This window comes from Pelodiscus sinensis, chromosome 5 (genome assembly GCF_052426305.1).
Source record: "Pelodiscus sinensis isolate ZL-2025 chromosome 5, ASM5242630v1, whole genome shotgun sequence".
NCBI classification, from domain to species: Eukaryota; Metazoa; Chordata; order Testudines; family Trionychidae; genus Pelodiscus; species Pelodiscus sinensis.
This window is the reverse complement of record NC_143056.1, coordinates 73,247,074-73,266,699: the sequence shown is the minus strand read 5'-3', so window position 1 is coordinate 73,266,699 and position 19,626 is coordinate 73,247,074. Positions and strand designations below refer to the sequence as shown.

At 43.5% G+C, this 19,626-nt stretch overlaps 1 protein-coding gene across 5 annotated transcripts in view; it reads left to right on the top strand.

The window, feature by feature from the left end:
* Positions 1–19,626, top strand: part of FUT8 (fucosyltransferase 8) — a 172,570-nt gene that overhangs the window by 92,076 nt on the left and 60,868 nt on the right. For all 5 annotated transcript variants that reach the window (XM_075927433.2, XM_075927431.2, XM_075927429.2 and 2 more), the window contains 3 exons: positions 4,592–4,707; positions 4,826–4,991; positions 15,762–15,876. In XM_075927433.2, coding sequence (XP_075783548.2) covers positions 4,592–4,707; positions 4,826–4,991; positions 15,762–15,876 — 397 coding nt within the window. The remainder of the gene's footprint in view (positions 1–4,591; positions 4,708–4,825; positions 4,992–15,761; positions 15,877–19,626) is intronic.

Sequence of the window (19,626 nt, the reverse complement as noted above, 5' to 3'; positions counted from 1 at the left end):
ATGTCCGATATCTTCTAATTAGGTAAGTTTTATTATCAGTACGAAGTTGCGAACTGCCTGGCTGATAGACATGCTCACACTGTGTGAACGTATTTGCCAGCCAGACAGTATGCAACTACATGGGGGGAGCAGGGCCGGGGCGGGATAGAATCCCTGGGGCCGGATTAACTCGTGCTTCACCGGGACCATGGGTGGGACAGGCAGCACTCCAGGATCTGCATGTGCCCGGGTCAGTCCCACTCTCTGCCAGCCAATTCTCTTCCCCTGCTTTCCCTCCGGCCAGCCCTGCTTCCTGCTGACTGGATTTTCCTCCCTCTTCCTCCTGATCTTTCCCGGCCAGCTCCGCTCCCCCCCACCCCTTCCCGGCCAGCCCTGCTTCCTGTTGGCCAGTCCTTCTCCCCCCCCCCCCCCCAAATCTCTCTGGCCAGCCCTGCTTCCCGCCTGCTGATTCTCTCAACCCCCCCCCCCCCAGATCTCCCCTGGCCAGCTCCCGGTCCCTTCCCCCCCCCAGCCCCTCTGTCCCCTTCCCCTCCCGCCAGCCCTGCTTCCCACCGGCCGGTTCCTCCCCGCCCCCGCACCTCCCAGCCAGCCTGGCTCCCCTTCTGGCTGGTCCACCCTCCCATCTGAGATCAAGTGTGTCCGGTATTTTATTTGAGGCCACCTAGTAACCCTATGTCTAGCTCTGTTTTGTGTTTGTGTGCGCGCGTGTGTGTGTTGCACAAATTATTGATGGTTATGCAGGTCAAAATGATCTCAATATGTTGTCTTTTATTCAGGATGCTGCACTGCACTCACTAAATCTTTTAGGAACCCAAACTAAGAACAGCCTTTAAGAAAATACACATTTTATAGTGTGTTTATGCTAATAGTGAAAAACAACTAGAGGGTTTCAGTTCTTGCCATTTTACATGCTTTATAGCTTGACTCTTATAAGTGATCTAAAATCCAAATAGTTACTTGAATTGCTCTGAAATTTGGTGTGCTTAATGGGAGTTTGAGATGTCATTGGTGATCCAAATTTGGGATTGTTTGACTGAGGAATTCCTAAATTACAGCCGCCCCCCCAACAAATTTTTTTGTTCTTATTGCCTTGTACTGTTAAACTACACAATACAAATGACTGCATGAATCATGAACCTTGTTGAGATGGAGAACTTACCCTTCAATTAACATAATTTAAGCATAATTAATCACAAGCCCCACCTAAGACAAAAGGAGTTTTGAACTGAATGGCTGAAACCTGCTGTAATTTGAGTGTGGGTGACAAAATTTATTTTAGGCAGAACATCATTCAAGTCTTTGGGAAAAAATTAGTTAGACACATGAATGTTTCCTGTGAGGAGAGGAATTTTTGAAGGTGGAAGAGTAAGGGCATAGGGAAAGAGGAATTTGAGGTTCTGGTGAGAAGTGGGGCATGGGAAAGGGAATAAATGGGACTTGATGGTAGGGTAGGGGAGAGAGGTTGAAGGCTCAGGTGAGGGAGGTGTGGGACCCTGAGGGGTGGAACTCTGAAAAGGAGGACAAGAAGTGATTGGCAGTGGGACTGGAGGAGAATAGGGGAAGGGGCCTCATCTTCCTCCTTGTATGCGTGTGCCCAGATCTTAGGGGGCTTTTGTCCCTCTTGGGGACCTGAGCCTACTCATTGCTCCTCTCTCATGAGCTGGGATATGGGAACTTGTGTCACTAGGGGGTATCTGAGCTCCTCTTGCTGCCTCCATGTATGTTCTAGGATCTCAGGGCTCTTGCCTATTTGTAGGAGTTGAACACCCACTCCTTACATTGTTGTGAGCCAGGCTCTTGGGGAGGGGTGTTACCCTTTCAGGAGAGTCTGAGTCACTCTCTTTGCCCTACATGTGAGCCAAGATCTGGGGAAGTCCAATCCTTTGCCGGAGGAGCTAAGATCAGGCATATTTCATGCGTATCAGAAGCTATAAAACACTCATGAGGAGGATGACAATACCCACTGAGGTAAATGGAGCAGTTAATATGTCCTGACTGTTTCAGTTGTATTGATTTCCATGAGGTGTTTTCATCTGAGAACATCACATTGAGAAGAATGGGCCACCTTTGAGAGCATGACAACAGTGTGTTAAGTACAGTGAGTGACAGGCCTGACAGGAGTTACTGTCACAAAGTGGTGAATCACCATTGGCCTCTTGTGTCACAGAGACTGACAAATCTCAGGGCACTTGAAATTTGACTCTTGAGTATAATTCTACCATGATACTCTTCTATCCAAACTCACCATTGATTCAGGACTACAAATACCATTTCTTCCACATTCCAGCAAGTGCCTTTTTGACCATGAGTGGCAGTGTAGCTCTAGTTGTTTTATCACTTCGGATTTATAGTATTTTGTACCATATTCTGAATGAAGGCAGGGAAGCGAAAGTTTTAAGAGTCATTGTAAAGATAGTTGAAGACAAAAGATTACTATAAAGATAACTTCAGGCCAGACGGTGTGTGTTGGCTGCAGAGGATTCTTTCCCAGAATAACTGAAAACTATAGTTGCTGAAGAATAAATGTTTTATCTTGGAAAAGCATGCCCTAATCTCAAGTCTGTGAGTTCATAAGAAGGGATTACATTTCATTTGTTGTCCTCCCATTGTCTCCTAAGACTAACCTAATACTCGCATATAAAGTTTGTTCTTGATACGTATATGTGGCCAGAAACTACCACTGGTTACCATTGGTTGCCATAAGATCTTGCATTTTTCTGATACACTTGTGATAATTAGAGTATCTTGTGGAAAATTGAAATTTTGCTTTTAGATAATGAACTGTAATTTTGTTTGTATAAATTTTTACTGATATGGGAAGAAGCGTCTGTTGGAGTTTTGTTGGTTGTATGTGTGTTACAAGTGCCTGAAGTGTTATCAGTAACTACTATTCCTTATGTCTGATTTGTGTCCATTAATCCTTTGTCGCAGAGACTGTCCAGTTTGCCCAGTATATTGGCTACACCGGACAGTTTCTGTGATAAAGAATTAATGGACCACACATAAACCTGTAGGGGAACATTTTAACCTCCCTGAACATTTAAAAATGGATTTAAAAATAGTCATTCTCTACAAAGGAATTTTATCACCCAGTTACCGATGTAGACTGCTGCACTGGCATTCATTTACAAGTTTGACACCATCAACTTGGGCTTGAATAAAGATATTTACTGGTTAATTGCTACAAAGGCAATTTCCCATGCCTTTGATATTCACATGTGCACATTAAAAGCTATGAATGGCACACATCTAGCCTAACTCATTTAGCAGCTTTAACTGCTGTTGCTGCTTATATTATTCACACACTCACTGGAGTCTGATGAAGTGGGTTTTACCCACAAAAGGTCATGATACATTTGTTAGTCTATAACAGGCATGTCCAAAGTCCGGCCCGCGGGCCAAATGTGGCCCGCGGTCGGATTTAATACGGCCCTCCGCTTCTCCCGGCTCCCCGGTGCTTTTTTTAACTGGCGCACTCAGCGCGCCGCTTCGGGCCGCCGCCGCCGCCGCGGTCCCCAACCCTGCCCCTGCACTTCGCTTTGGGGCTGAGAGTGCAGGGACAGCTCCCGCTTCCTCCCCCTCTCCTGGCTCCCCGGCGCTCCTCTGACTGGCGCCGCTTCCGGCCGTGCCGCCGCCGTCCATGGCGGCCGCTGCGGTCCTAAAGTCCACCATGTAGGGCACGTCCGCAGCCCCGCTCCCCCGCTTGGCTACGGGTTCGCCCTGCCCCCAGGCCGCCGTGAGGCCAGCGTGCCCTGCGCTCTCCGCCCGCCTCTGACCCTGCAAGACCTCTACCTTGGGGCTGAGAGTGCAGGGACGGACTCCGCAGCTGCTGAGATCAGGGACGGACTCCGCAGCTGCTGAGATCAGGGACTGCCTTTGAACCAGACCTAGCCTATGTACTGCAGTCCAGATCTCAGTTTCACCCTTCCCATTAGTGTAGGCAAGTTTTTTTTTCAATTGAGATGAATACATTGTAAAATCTCAGTTAATGTCAGTTGGTCTAAATCAGTTATAAATATATTTGGACACAACATGTATAGTTGGTGTTATGTCGTTTACCGTTTGCAATAAACTTTGCATAAAATAGTTAATTTGCATTTAATTTTAATGGTTCAAAGAATGTCAGGCAAAATGGTCGGCCCTCACGCATGTTCACTTCATCAAATCTGGCCCTCTTTGAAAAAAGTTTGGACACCCCTGGTCTATAAGGTGCCACAGGACTGCTTGAAGCAAAATGCAGGACAATGTAGCACTTTAAAGACTAACAAGATGGTTTATTAGATGATGAGCTTTCGTGGGCCAGACCCACTTCCTCAGATCAAATGGTTTGATCTGAGGAAGTGGGTCTGGCCCACGAAAGCTCATCATCTAATAAACCATCTTGTTAGTCTTTAAAGTGCTACATTGTCCTGCATTTTGCTTCAACTACCCCAGACTAACACGGCTACATTTCTATCACAGGACTGCTTGTTATTTTTGAAGTTACAGACTAACACAGCTACCCCTCTGAGACTTTTTACGTTCAGCAAAATAAGCAAATATTACATAATTTATAAACTTAATTACTTTAATTTTCTTACTTTTACTCTAGGATACCAGATGGTCCCATTGATCAGGGGCCTGCTGCAGGAAGAGTACATGCTTTAGAGGAGCAGCTTTTAAAGGCCAAAGAACAGATAGAAAATTATAAGAAGCAAACAGGAGATGGTTGGTAGAGAGATGTTTTCTTTTTTTTATAAAACACTGATTTACCATATCATAAATGGTTCAATTTCATCACTTGCCACTTCACCAGAAATGTTGACATGTTGATACTTTTTAATAGCAGGCTTGGGGAAAGACCATGAAATATTGAGAAGAAGGATTGAAAATGGAGCCAAGGAACTTTGGTTTTTTCTGCAGAGTGAATTGAAGAAATTGAAAAATTTGGAAGGAAGTGAACTCCAAAGACACATTGATGAATTCCTATCCGATTTGGGTCACCAAGAAAGGTACTAATGCTGATTGTTACTACATTTTTATTGTATTAAAGACTACAAACTGATGAAGGTAGTCAAACATTTATTAGATTCTTTGCAAAGGGGGGAATGGCTACTGTCTGGATTATAATATCATGTTAGGGACAGTAGCAAATTATATCTCTGTTACAGGTGACAGATTAAGACTGCTGATTTGTCTATTAAATCTTATACATAAGATGGAAACGCTGGTTTGATATTCTTATGTATATTTTAATTTATCAGTGTGAACTGTCATAGTTTATTATGGCTGCCTACTACTACTGTAGTTCCCTCTCTCTCTCCCTCTCTCTCTCACCTAACAAAACACACAAAGCATTTAATTTTAGGATTTTTTTCATTATTTCATAATGAAATGACTGATATTGTTCAATAACATATGGTATAACAGGAATTACATTAAAATGGGAAGATGTCCTGATAATTCAGTACTTAAAGCCATTTTTTATAAAAAAGCTATTTCTCCTCCTAATTAAAGGTTAACAGAATATTTAAGATACAAATGTAACTTGGCTTTAATTGCATTGCCTATCATTGTGCTGTACAGAAAAACTTGAATGGTGTTTGCAGTTGAAGCTGATCCTGTGCCTTTCCCATTACTAAAAGTGTCTTTAATGTGAAATTTGTCTTTCATGTGAAATGAAAACATTTCAGTGGTTGTGTGTTCATGCAGAACAAAATGAATCTAAGAATCATTTTAAATACAGTGAAAACTGTCCTTAGGCTATTATATTTAAAAGCTTATGTTCCCAGTAGGATTCTGGTTACAATTACTGTCTCATTAGTGAACAATAAAAGAAAAATTGTTATGTTAACACAGTTTACCACTGAACACTGCTCTCTACCCCTCCCCCTTTTTAAATTAAACTAAGAGATCCTCACACATTAACATCAATGGTAGTGTTAAAAGGAGTTCTGAAAAATGATCTCGTCTTACAGGAATAGCTAGTAAGAATTTTCTTTTCTTTGAAATTAATTTTAGCAATAATTATGACAGTGAAATTTTCAGTTAAAGATAGTGTAAATTTAAATTGTTGGGAGAGAGTAAAGAGACATTGTCTACTCATTTTTTAATTTCATCCTTCTTACCCAGAATGTTTGCAGTTGCATACAGTTTCAGGACAGGGCCCATTAGATCAGCTAATCTGAATTATCCCTATATGGGCCTTTTAAATAATATTTGACTAAAGGAGTGGTTCTCAACATATTTATCATTGTGGGCTGCATATGTGACCTACAGTATGTAACCTGGCCGTGGGGGTTGGGTGGCAGTGCAGTGGATGTCAACCCGCAGCACCCCCAGACTCCCATTATGTGTGACCAGGCAGCAGCCTCAGACCCTTAACCCTGCCGGGATTGGTGGGAGTGCTGGATCACATCATGTGGCTACCCCACTACAGAGGACCACACAGGGCATGAAGGTGGCAGGGCTTGGTGGCAGCGCTGGGCCCCTGATTATTTGGGACCAGGTGGCAGCTCTGGGTCCATGATTCCCTGCTCTGCAGGGCCTGCCAGCAGTCACAGGTCCCCAACTGCAGGCCTTGGACCCTTTAGCCTGTGGGCCTGGTGGTCTTTAGCACATGGTTGGGCTGCTGTTGTGTGCTAATTGGGCCACAGGTTGAGAACTACTGGACTAAAGCATAATTTGTCTTTGGCTAAAGCGTATCTTTCAGGAACGCATCCAGTCTTATTCTGAAAACATCAATAAATGGAGAATTCCCCCCTTTATAGTTTGATCATATGGTTAATCTCTCCCTCATTTTAAAAAAATTGTACCTTGTTTCTAATTCAGATTTGTCTGGTTTCAGCTTTCTGCCCTTGGTTCTTGTTCGGTCTTTTTCTGCTAAGTTAAAACTCCTTCATAACCAGCATTTTCCTGTGAAGGTACTTACATGCTAATCAAGTCACCTCTCGGTAGGTCTAGACTATAGAGCTTTTCTGGTATACCGGAGATATTCCAGAAAAGCTCTGCTGCATCTAAGGAAAGCATCTACTTTTCGGGGGGGGGGGGGAATTGGAAAAGCCGATGCATTTTTCGGCATCCCTGTAAACCTTGTTTTACAAGAAAGAAGGGATGTTCCGAAAGAGGGGTTTTTCCTTACATTTGGCCCCATGTAGATGGGCCAAATATCGGAAAAGCCTCTTTTAAGAAGAAAATCGGAAAAAGATACGCAAATTGCAATTTGCGTCTCTTTTTTCTACTTTTCTTTGTAGTGTAAACATAGCCTGTCTTTTTTCTCCTAAGCTGTTTAGGTCCCTCACTTTAAGGCATTAGTTCCAGTCCTCAAATAATGTTGTTGTCCTTTTCTTTTTCCAAGCTGGCTGTACAGTTTCATCTATGCCATGTACAGAGGTAGATCTCTATTACTACTCACTACTTCTTTATTTATACATTCCAAGGCTCTCATTATATCTCTTTGTCCTAGTATCACACTGGGAGCTAATGTGGAGTTGCTAGTCTGCTATGACTTCAAAATGCTTTTCAGAGTCAGTGCTTTCCAGGATACAGCCTGCATTCTTTTTTCTAGATGTATAACTTTGAATTTAGCTATATTGAAGTGTGTTGTATGTGAATAGGCTCAGCTTACCAGCAGTCTGGATTGTTCTTTGTGGCTGTCAGGTGGTCTTTGTTATTTACCCCTCAACTAATTTTTGTGTCATGGGCAAATTTTATCAACAGTGATTTTATAATTATTTCCATATTTTTGATAAAAAATGTTGTATGACATTGGGACTAGTTCTAATCCGTGCTGAACCCTACTTGAAAAAAACCCAACAATTAATGATTATTCTCTATTGATATCTACTTGAGATCCATCAGTTGGCCGGCCCTTAAACAATTTAATATGTGCTTTATTGATATTGTTTAGCACCAACTTTTTAATAAAATGTTGTGCAGTACTAAGGAAAATGCCTTACACAAGTTTAAGTACATTACATCTGTGCAATATGATAATCTGCATGGGCCCATTGGTTCCAGGTGGATTTGTATAGCCTTCATTGAAATTTGTGCTGCCACAGCTTCACTGTTCAATGAACCAAGCTAGCATGATTAAAGCTAAATGCATTCATGACCTGTGATTGTAGTCCAGACGTGACCTTGGATACACAGATAAATTATACAGATAAAAAAGGACTAATTACATTTTTATTGAGAATTTCTTGTGAAATTATTGAGGTGAAAAGAGAAGCCAGAGTTTCCAGAACCTTGATACAAATTGTAACAGCAGCAGTTGGTGCACATAGAAGGGCATGTCGAGATAGTTAGTTTGTGGCAAAATGGGGTGTAAAGCTAGGGTGCTCCGGTGTGCTGTGGATTTACTTGTGTGTTCCTGGTTGCTACATACAAAAAAATTCTCTAATGTTCTTAGTGTCTTAGTACTCTACTAGTGACTTTCTGGCAGCCTTTTTCCCCCTCCTTTTTGAAGATTCATAATTCTATCATAAATGTATTTACTGGAACAGCATGAAGAGAAAACACCTTTTATATAATCATTTTAAATGGCAAGGCACAGTGTTTCTTCCATTTAACTGTTCTTTTAAAGTAGAGGGTAGGCAGAGTTTAAATAGATCACTTTTTTTCCCCCACCTGCAAAACTTCCATGCTTAAATTCTGTAATTGATTGTATGTGGACAGTTCTGTGCCCCTGACTTTACTGTGCATTGGAGTCTGTTGGAAGATAGTCAGTTGCATGACTGAGGCTTCACTGATTTCAGGTGAATTATGTGAACCTACTAAAAACAGTATTTGTCACTTTAGCATTATTATCAGTTGTTGTTATAAGCCTGATCTGAGAGACCAGATATGATCTAAGATGAAACTAATATGGACCTAAAATGAAGTCCTAAATTCTAAATTTGCCAATCAGCCAACACTCCCCCAGATAGTACTTAGAGGCACATCTTCATACATTGGTTGCTGCAACTCCAGTATAATTCTTCTTTCTCAATATTCCAGCGTACTGCATTGGTGTTTTCTCAGTATTTTGAGGTATTTGCTCATTGCTTGAAGGGCTCTTGACTCCTCTGTTTCTGAGCTTGAGTGACTTTTGGCTATTATGCCTTGACACTTTGGCACATTTGCTTCGGTGCTTGGCACAGCTATTTCAATACATATTGGGTTTTAACACATGCACACATTTTCTTGTTTCTTCCATGCCACTAGATTATTCAGCAGTTTTTTGTGTTTCCATTCCAAATGCCATTTGAAGGAGGTTGGTCTCTGGCTTCAAGTCACAATCCCATGGCTTAACAATGTTCAAAAAAATGACAATTTGCAGCATATACTGGGCCTGGAGTCGTCCTATAACATTCATGGATTTGAAATTGTTCTGAAGTTGTCATCCAGTGCAATCAAGAAATATGGGGAATGCCTCTAAATTATTAGTTTTAAAGGAATTCATTATTCTAGAAGGAATCTCCAGGGAAACACCCAGATCCTGAGGCAAGGTTGCCTCACGGTACATCTAGACTGGCGTGTTTTTTGGTATCCTGGAAAATCTCCACCACGTCCAGAGAACGCATTTGCTCTTCCGCTTTTTTTGTGTGTGAAAGAGCAAATGTGCTCTTTCAGGGAGCCCTGTATAACTCGCTCTACAAAGAATAAGAGCTCTTACAAAAGAGGAGGCTTTTCCACCATTTTGCCCCATCTAGATGGGGCCAAATGGCGGAAAAACCTCTTCTGGAAAAGCGATCAGAAAAAGCTACGCAAATTGCGGAGCGCAATTTGTGTAGTATTTTCCAACAAGGGACTGTAGTCTAGACCTAGCCACAGTAAGTTGAAGGAGAAATATCAGGCTAATTCCTCTGAATACTGCTGGGAATCTATACAGGTGATACTCACAGAAATTCTGATTCAGATCATTCCAAGAGAGGTGCAGCAGGGCAGCCAGCCCTCCAAAGTCCCAATCCAATTACCCCACAGTGCAGAACACTGACAGGGAGGTTTCCTGTTAGGGGTCACCACTAAAATCAGTGACATTGAGCTCTGCTTTTTCTGATGTGGTCAAGCTTTATAAGAGACCCAGACAGAAAGCAAGAAATGGTGATCACTAGCTATCAGAATCACCCATGACAAAGCCCCCTCTTCCAGGCAGTTCTTCAGTGAGTCCTCTAGACTACCTATGTTAGGTCTGTCTTTTAGAAGCAAATCAGCAGGTATCTGCTCTCTTGTGCTTTTCTCTGAAACAGCACTAAGATGTTTTGGGACAGGCTTTGTGCTCCAGAATGATGGTAGAGAGAGCTATTTACACCAAGCCAGAGCCCCTTGTCCTGGATAAGGGAAACATGTTTCAGAGAAGCTTGTGTTTTAGGGGAGTGCAAAGTGGGTAAATGGTAATGCAGGTTTAGTGCAACCTACTATATAAAATAGTTTATAAAAATAAAGAAATATCAAAGAAAAAAAGACAGGTACAAATTAGATGTCATTCAACAAAGATAACAATTAAGAGTCTTTGAGGTTTGTGGTGGAATCTGGTATAACAATGACCTGAAGGATTAGGGACACTGTTTTTTCTGAGTTTCTCCTGGCAATTTTCTAAACTAGGTTCTGCAGTGAACATCTTGTGGTTATTAAATTGCTAAAGAGGAAATGAGCAGGGGCGGCCCATGGATGCAGGCAACCTTGGCAGTCGCCACGGGCGCGGCGTTCAACGGGGCACACAATGATGATGTCACGCCATTGAGGGCTATGGAGGCGGGGGCGCCAATCACGCATCCCACCTAGGGCACCAGCTGCTGGCAGCTCACCTCGAGCCACTCCTGGAAATGAGGTTCATCATCCCTGCTTCCACCATATATTAAATTTCTGATTTGCCATCACATCATTGGGTTTACATTTTCCTTACTCTGAAAGGTGTCTTGACCAGATTGGGCAAGGAGAAGAAACTAAACATGATCAGCTCCTCCCTTGGGTTTCATTTAATGCCGTGCCCTCTGAAATGTGAATCCTTTGGTGAATCCACCTGGAATGTGAAATTGGTGTCTCTTTTTCTTCCCTACTTTATTTCTATCTTTCCCATCTTTTTCTTTGAGCTGTTTATCTAATAAGAATCTGGGTTAGTTGGCTAAGACAAACACACCTTTTGCAATATTGCCATCAGGAGAAAGGAAGCTTTAAGAGCCTGGAGCATGATAATAAAATGTAAAAAGGATTTGATTGATTTCTATTGGATGATAATTATGACAAACAGAAAAACTAGCATAATTCTTAATGCAAGAGATTATATTAAAGGTTCTTGCTAACAGTACATTGAAAGGAGCACCATATGATGACCTAACCAGGGAATGTTAATGCTGTTGATCTTATAGAGAAGCAATGGTCTGGAAAACAGAGCTCTAAATTAGGAAAATGGAAAGACCCACAGAGCCAAAGATATGTTCTTCATTAAAGGAAGGATCAGGATCAGTTTCTGACACTACCTGTATGTACAACTCTGTCAGGCTATGTCTAAAATGCACAGTTTTTCCGGGATACTCTTGGTATCCCAGAAAAGCTCTGCCGCATCCAGGAACACGTCCACTTTTTCAGAACAGTTTCCGAAAAAGCGGGTGCGTTCTTTTGGTATCCCTGTGTCCCTCATGTTATGAGGAAAAAAGGATGTTCTGAAAGAGGAGGGTTTTTTTTGTTTTTTGTTTTACTTTTGACTCCTTGTAGACGGGTCAGATATCAGGATCGCCTCTTCCGAAAAAAACCCAGCAGAAAAAGATACGCAATTTGCATATCTTTTTCTGACAACCCCCCTCTCCCCAGCAGTGTAGACATAGCCTCGGTGTGTCAAAGAACACCATGTTTAATGTAGAGAGAGAGCTCCTATGGTATATGATGCCAGAATTAACTTACATGCTGAACCTGTTCCCCACTTTAACAAGTCTGTATATAAAGAGTAGCCTCAGTTATGGTCTTTTCTACCATCTTTCCCTTGAGGATGCATTAGAAAGGGATCTTAGGGAAATAGGCATGCTCCCTGGACCCACTGGCTTCCTCTATCCCCAAACCCCTCTCTCAGGTCCAATATTCCCATGTGTGATTCAAGATTCTGCTGGTAAATCACAGCCCCTCAAGTCCAAATAAAATGTACACTATCCCAAATGGTTAAAGTTTGTCAAAGTTACAAGCAAATGGGTATTATAATTAAGCAGTGTCAAATATAGGAACTGATCCATTCTCTGACGCTGTTGGATTATTAGTTAGATTATTAAATGTAAAGCTATAGTATTTGCAGAATAGACAAGTTAATGTTGTGGGTTATGGATGTAAGTGACTAGGTGACTATCCGATAAGTATAAGGTTATCAGATAATTGATTAGTTCCTTGACTAATCACTCCTTCCCCCTTTGCTGCATCTAGCATCTTAAAAGCCAGTTCCCTCCAGCAGTGTCTCGGGGGGGCAGGGACAAGGGAGACAGGGATAGCAGGGACCAGGCATGAGCTGATTCTTGGCTTTGTGCCAAGTTTCCCCCCCGTCCCGCTACACTTCAGCCTTTTAAATATATTAAGAGCCAGAAGCAGCTCCCTCACTTATTGACTAATTGACTAGTCAATGGAAATTCCATAATATTTTGCATTTACTGATTCTTCGTTGCATAAATTGGTTATTGAGTGCATAAAAATCCAAACCTCTCTGTACTCGGAATACTGGATTTTGTCAGGACAGCCCCCTTCCACTTGTTGTCTGCCCCAATTGCTGCCAGTCTGCAAACCCCTCCCCACAAAAAAAAAATCATGGTATACCATAAAATGCCTGTGGTATGTGGTTGTAGCTGTCTTTGATGTACTTCTATCCTGCCCAAATTCCCTCCTGCTGATCAGGATGCCTTTCCATCTCCCCAGTATGATTACCATCTTCCTGCTCCCTTTTGCTAGAATTTCCTCACTACCCACTAGTTGTGATTATCCACTAGATACTACTTATCATTTGGTATCTGATAGATCTGAAAAAAATGCTATCTAAATTCTCTAGTTTAAATTTGTGATACTAATGCAGATTTTTTGCATTTAATGGTCATACAGTTTAAGTATAACTGCTTTATGGATAGATATATAAAAGTGTGCCCTTGTGCATTGATATGAAAACTTTTTCTGAACTATTGTGACTTAAATCCAGATTTATGTCATGTTTACATCTATGCTATTACTCATCTTTTCCATGATAATATTTTTTAAAAAAATTGTATACAGATATGTATGTCTCTGTCATAATTTTTTAAAGTAATGTTCTATGGTTGGTTTCCTGGTGTACTAGTAAGTGTTGCATAAAAAGCCTCAGCCTGAGCTATTATTTGATTTTACACATGCATTTTCTGGAAATACACTAAACCAGTGGTCTCCAAACTTTTTACACCCAAGATCCGCCCCGCCCCTTCCTTGAAGCCCCACCCTCTCTATTCTCCTCCTGTCCATCACTTGCTATCGCCAGCCCTTACTTACACACTCTGATAAACAGTTTATTTTTAAATTATGTGATACATAAAATTAAAATCACGTGTTTATAGTTATGAAATAAATGGTCTGTTTTTTATTCATGCTATTTAAATCTAAAATGAAGCATTTATAATTATACATTTTGTGGGGACAGAGTTCTGCGGCTGCGTGCAGGGGAGAGGGAACAGGGTGCTGGGAGGGCAGAGGACAGGGTTCTGCAGCAGGGGACAGTGTGCCAGTGGGGACAGGTTTCTGCAGCTGGGGACAGGGTGCCAGTGGGGACAGGAATAGGGACAGAGTTCTGTGGCTGGGGACAGGGGAGTGGGGACGGGAGTGGGGATGACGTTCTGTGGCTGGGGACAGGGGAGTGTGGACAGCGTTCTGTATCTGGGGGGTGGGGTGCCAGTGGAGGCAGAGAGTCCCCTGCATCTGCCTCCTCCCAAGATCCCCTCCCCTCCCGCGCAGGGAAGCCCCGTGTGTACGCGTGCCTGCCCAGGGGGCCGACTCCCCCCCCCCCCCCTGTGCAGGGAAGCCCCGCGCATGCTTGTCCCGGCGCCAACCCTCCCCCCTCCCGCACCAACCCTCCCCCCCCCCCGCACAGGGAAGCTCTGCGCGCACGCGCGCCTGCCCCAGGGCCGACCCTCCCCCCCCCCCCCCCCCCGCGCACTGGGAAATCCCCTGCGCGCCTCCCCCGGAGCTGATTCGCCCCTCCTGTGCGGTGCAGGAAGCTCATGCTCCCTCCCGCAGTACACCTGGCAGAGCAGCTAGTGTACTTCTGGCCTCACCGGAAGTGGCGCTAAGCTGCGGGACTTCTGTCCGTCCCCGGGAAGCCGACACTACCTCCATTTTCACTTGAGGTAGGTAGTGGGGCTTCTCAGGGGTGAGAGGGAAATGGGGGCGGGGCGGACAGGACGCCTCGCGATCGACTGGTCGAGGTCTCACGGTCGGCCAGTAGATCGCGATTGACCTGTTGGTGACCACGGCACTAAACTGTAAGGTCCTGCCAACACATGACTTGACTGACAAAATCCTCCTGCTGACTGCATTGCTTGGGGGTGGGGGTGGGGAGGGAATTGTCTTCTAAGTTACTTCATTACTGTTGATTTGGAAATGATTCTGTGAAGCTTTGTAACTGCATTCCCTTTTAAACTTTGCAACTTGTAATCTTTGTTAAACCTTGCAACTTTGTAACTTTCAGCAACTTTGCTTTACAGGTTCTGAAACTTATTGTAAGCTGCAACTTTGTAACTCTCAGCCACTGTGTAACTTGCTCTAAACAGTGTGTGTGTGTGTGTGTGTGTGTGTGTGTGTGTGTGTGTGTGTGTGTGCAGTGTGTGTGTGTGTGTGTGTGTGTGTGTGTGTGTGTGTGTGTGTGTGTGTGTGTGTGTGTGTGTGTCTGGGCACATGGTGATGAGTCGTCAGAATGCTGCTCTGCTGGACCAAAGGAAGTCTGGGCATGCTCTCTGGTGACAAAGGTGGATGAGTCACAGGAGCTATACTGAGACAATAAAAGAAGAGAGCACTTGGGAGAAGGCCCCTTTTTTCCTCTTTTTGAGAAGCTCCCCTTTCTATAGCCAGTTTCTTTCCTGAGCAGCTCCCCAGCCATGATAAGCAGACAGACCCTCCAGAACCATCATGCCATGGCTCCTTCTGCAACCCGTATGCCTGTGTGAGTGCCTGAGGGCAGGAATGAATGTGTGTGAATGAGCGAATGAGTGAAAGTGTGTGTGCGCTTGTTTGTGTGTGAGAGAGATAGTTGGTTCCCTCTTTAGTTTAAACCTGTGGTGGCAGCTCTATCTTCTTTAGTTTATCAATAAACCCATGCTAGCGTAACCCTGGGTGGTCTCCAGTAAGCTGATCTTTGATAGCATGGCAACATAATGTCAGAAATGCACTTTAGGAGTCACCCCTGGACTGTCTCTTCCTTGTCCAATGAATTTAAGATCTGTCTTGGAATTAATGCTGTTGGGGTTATTTTCAGCACAAATGTAAAAGTTTGGAATAGTGATCTTAAGATCTTTTCCACCCCAGAGCCATTTAATTCTGCAGTTACATATGGTTGTAGAAACATGGTAAAATGAAGACACAGAATTACACATTTTGCTGCTGCTGTTTGTGTTGGGGTATACATGCAGAAAAAGGCAATCTGCACTGATTCCATGGTGTATGAACAGTCAGATTAATTTAGTGTTGTATAGTGCATATGGACCCATGTAATCAGAAAGCCTATTTAAAGGCCTATTTGTCATCTTGGTTTTTGCCTAATCCCTTAATTTAGTAGTATTAAGTTAGATATCTACTATTGCTTGCCTTTTTTATAGGTCGATAATGACAGATCTGTACTACCTCAGTCAAACAGATGGAGCAGGTGATTGGCGAGACAAAGAGGCCAAAGATCTGACAGAGTTGGTACAGAGGAGAATAACATACCTTCAGGTAAGAAGGGCACTTAAAACAAAAGGAAAATTTGAAAATGTGTTTTGTTGAAAAAAATCTAAAATATGCCAGACTAGTAAAAACATTCAAATACTTTAAATGAAGGTGTAAATGCTGTAGACAGTGCTATGAGAGGATTTATGGTGTAATATCATTTGCATTTTTGTGTACAGTAAAGTGGTATTTTCAAACACTAAGTCAACAATATACAAAGATTTAACTGCTGTTTTTTAAATATAATGGTGTGATAATGTAGTCTTTTCACACATGTTTTGGGTGTTTGTTTTTTTGCAGAATCTATGATTTCTAGGAGACTAAACTTTGCCTTTCCATTCAGATGCCATAAGTCTGCAAAAGCTAAAAATAGCTTGTGCTTTGGTATATTACAAAAAGTGGCCATATCTTTTGGGAGTTCTCCCACAGACACATTCTTCAGTTCATCAGTGTTTTTTACAAAGTGAGAGAGAAAATACTTTACATAAAGAACATAATTACAGTGTTACTCAGGCCATGTCAAAACTACAAGACGAGGCCAAATCCATTATGTTCAATTTCTTACCAATTTTGCAGAGTTGAAAGGCCGTGTCCCCGCTGCGGGAAAGAACTCAATGGGAGACTACTATCAACTTTGAGAGCGGTGACCTGTAGGTAGTTATTCCACAGTGCCTGCGCTGCTTTGCATTCTGGGTTATGCGCCCCATGCACACTGAGACCAAAATTGCAGCAGGTGGTTATAGGTTCATGTCATCAACGTCCCATAATGCACTCATATTCTCCCTTCCCCTTGATTGAGAAACAGTCTTTTTGCACTCTTTTTGGCCCTGGTTTCCCAGCCAGATGCCATAGCAGCGCAAGCATGGATCCACATCAAACCATTGTGATAGTGATATCTCTTGGTGTGCCTAACGGTGCATTACTTTGAGAGCAATAGCATGACACTCCAGGAAGAAGACGAGAAGGAATATTCTCCGTATGGGGGTCCTACGCTGTGCAGGCAAGCCCTTGCATTGAGCAAAATGGAACTGCAGCTGGTGTTTGATTCTATTGACACAATGGAATGCCAGTTCTGTGCCATGAGACAAATACAGACTGGTGAGACTGCTTTGTGATGAGATATAGAATGATCAGCAATGGCTGCAAAACTTCCGAATGTGCAAGGCCACTTTCTTGAAACTTTACAAATGGCTTTTCCCTGTCCTGAAACTCAAGAATACCAGAATGAGACCCTCCATGACCATGGAGACATTTGTGGCAAAGTCCTGTGGAAGCTTGCAATGCCAGACATCTATCAGTCAGTTGAAAATCAGTTCGGAGTGGGGAAATCTATAGTGGGGGCTGTTATACAAATAGCCAAGGTGATCAATACCATTCTGCTATGGAGGGTTGTGATTCTGGGAATGGATACCATGGTGGATTGCCTTGCTGCAGTCTGGTTCCTAACTGTGGTAGGGTGATAGACAGAACACACATTCCCATCTTGGCCCCTGACCACCTTGCTAAGGAGTCCATAAGGGGAGCTTCTCCACTGTGTTGCAGGTGTTGGTGGTTCACAAGGGACATTTCACTGACATCAGTGTGGGATGGTTGGGAAAGGTAAACTCTGGAACTTTTTTCCCAAACAGGAAAATCAGAATCAGAGAGGTGGAAATGCCAATAGTGATCGTAGGTGACCCCACCTATCCCTTGCTCCCATGGCTCATGAAGCCATACATGGGCAGCTTGGACTCCAGAAAGGAGTGGTTCAACTACAGGCTAAGCAATTGCAGAATGGTGGTCGAATGTGCTTTTGGACATTTAAAGGGAAGGTTTAGGAGTCTCCTGGCTAGGTTGGACCTCAGCGAACACAACATTCTCTTTGTGGTGGCAATATGTTGTATGCTTTGTGATCTTTGCGAGAGCAGAGGGGAAAAGTTATTGGCTGGCTGGGGGGCTGAAGCAGAGTGCCTGGCCAAAGACTTTGAGCAGCCAAACACCAGGGTGATAAGGAAAGCACAGCATGGGGCATCACTTGGAAAGATAGTTTTATGAGTGGCCAGTTTTGAGACTCAACAAGGGGTCCCTGTATTTACTGTTTGTCTGTAATCCTGCGCACCATCCCTGCAGTACAAGCAATAAAGAGACCATTTTTTAGTGATCATGACTTTTTATTTAAGGAAGACAGTAGGAAAAGAAAAGAAGTCCATGGCAGGAATCCAAAGGGGGAAGATTCAAAAACATGAGAACAACCTTTTACCTCCCGAGACCCTGGAGGTTGAGTATGAGGCTGCCCTTGAGTTCTCCTCTCCTTTGTCTTTGACACCTGAGGATGGATGCTATGGAACTGGGGGAGAGAGAGTGATTTTGTATAGAGTCGAGGGAGTCCTAGGAGAGGTGGTTCTCCAGACACACTGCCAGTTACTCCATCGTTGCCAAGATTTTCCTCTTGGTCCTTTGCTTGTACTTCCCTGTACTTTTCTGTCCTGCCTCTCTGCCTGCATCTCCTTAAACACAGGCTATGTCTAGAATGAAGGCTTCTTTCGGAAGAAACTTTTCCAGAAGAGAAAAAACTTCTACTGAAAGAGAGCGTCTACACTGCAAACGTTCATTGAAAAGGTGATCTGCATTTTCAAAAAAGAGTGTCCATACTGAATGTACACTATCTCGCACTTCAGCTGTGATTGCTATGGGCAGAGTGGCCAGCAAGGCACCTGTGCTTTTTCCTCTTTCCTTTTCTTTAAAAAGAACTCCCTTGCCCTGTCCACACGCACCTTTTTCCGAAAGAGCTTTCAGAAAAAGGCTTCTTCCTCGTAGAATGAGGATTACCAATGTTGGAAAATCCCCTCTGTTCTTTCGATTTTCTTTTGGAAGAATGCGATTGCAGTGTGGACGTAATTGAAGTTTTTTTGGAAAACAAGCCATTTTTCTGGAAAAAAAAAAAACCTGTAGTGTAGACATACCCATCTCATCCCTGTCTGTTTTCACGTGCGGATCTGTGCGAGGTGGACAGCTGATGGATCCAGGGTATATGCAGAGAGCTGACTGCTGTGTTCAGGTGGAAGGGTCCAGTCATGCCTGCAGGGAAGCCTGAAGCCAGGAGGGCAGCTAATAGCTTCTCCTCCTCCTTCATCCAAGTTGCCATGTGAGATGTCAGTCTTCTCTGAACCACACAGAGTCATGTGGAGTATTTGCTAACTGAATGTGGCCATAAACTTGGGCCTTGGAGTTCAATGATGCCAGACCACTTACTAGCGGCTTGGCATGGAAAGGTGTCCTACCGTGTAGGATGGACTAAAGCTGTCCTACCCAGAAACCTTGTGAGATTTCCTATCTGAGAGCTTCATGGAGATGTTCAGAGAGGATTCCCGCTTCCTCTCCAGATACGTTAACAAGTTGGTCAAGGCCCCCCGTGCTGTGTAGGCATAGATTGTGCCCACATTTCACACCCCATTGCCTTAACCTGCTTGTAGTAAGAAAAAAAATTGTGAACTCACCAGAAGTACCCTGCCCAGGACTGGGAGACATCCTGGGAGGCGGGGACTGGCTCCAACGTGATAAAAAGTTCTTGGCTCTTGGCAGATGTCATCTGGCCATTTTCCTTGTCCTCATCCTCCTTTTCACCCTCCCTCTGCCACCATGCTGTCCTCCATGCTGCTGCCAGGAGTGTCTTGGCCAGACTGTATGGTCAGGCTTAGGAAGCTGGTCGGGCTCTCCCTAGAACCATGCGCAGCTGATCATAGAAACAGTATGTGTATGGTGATGCACCAGACAGTT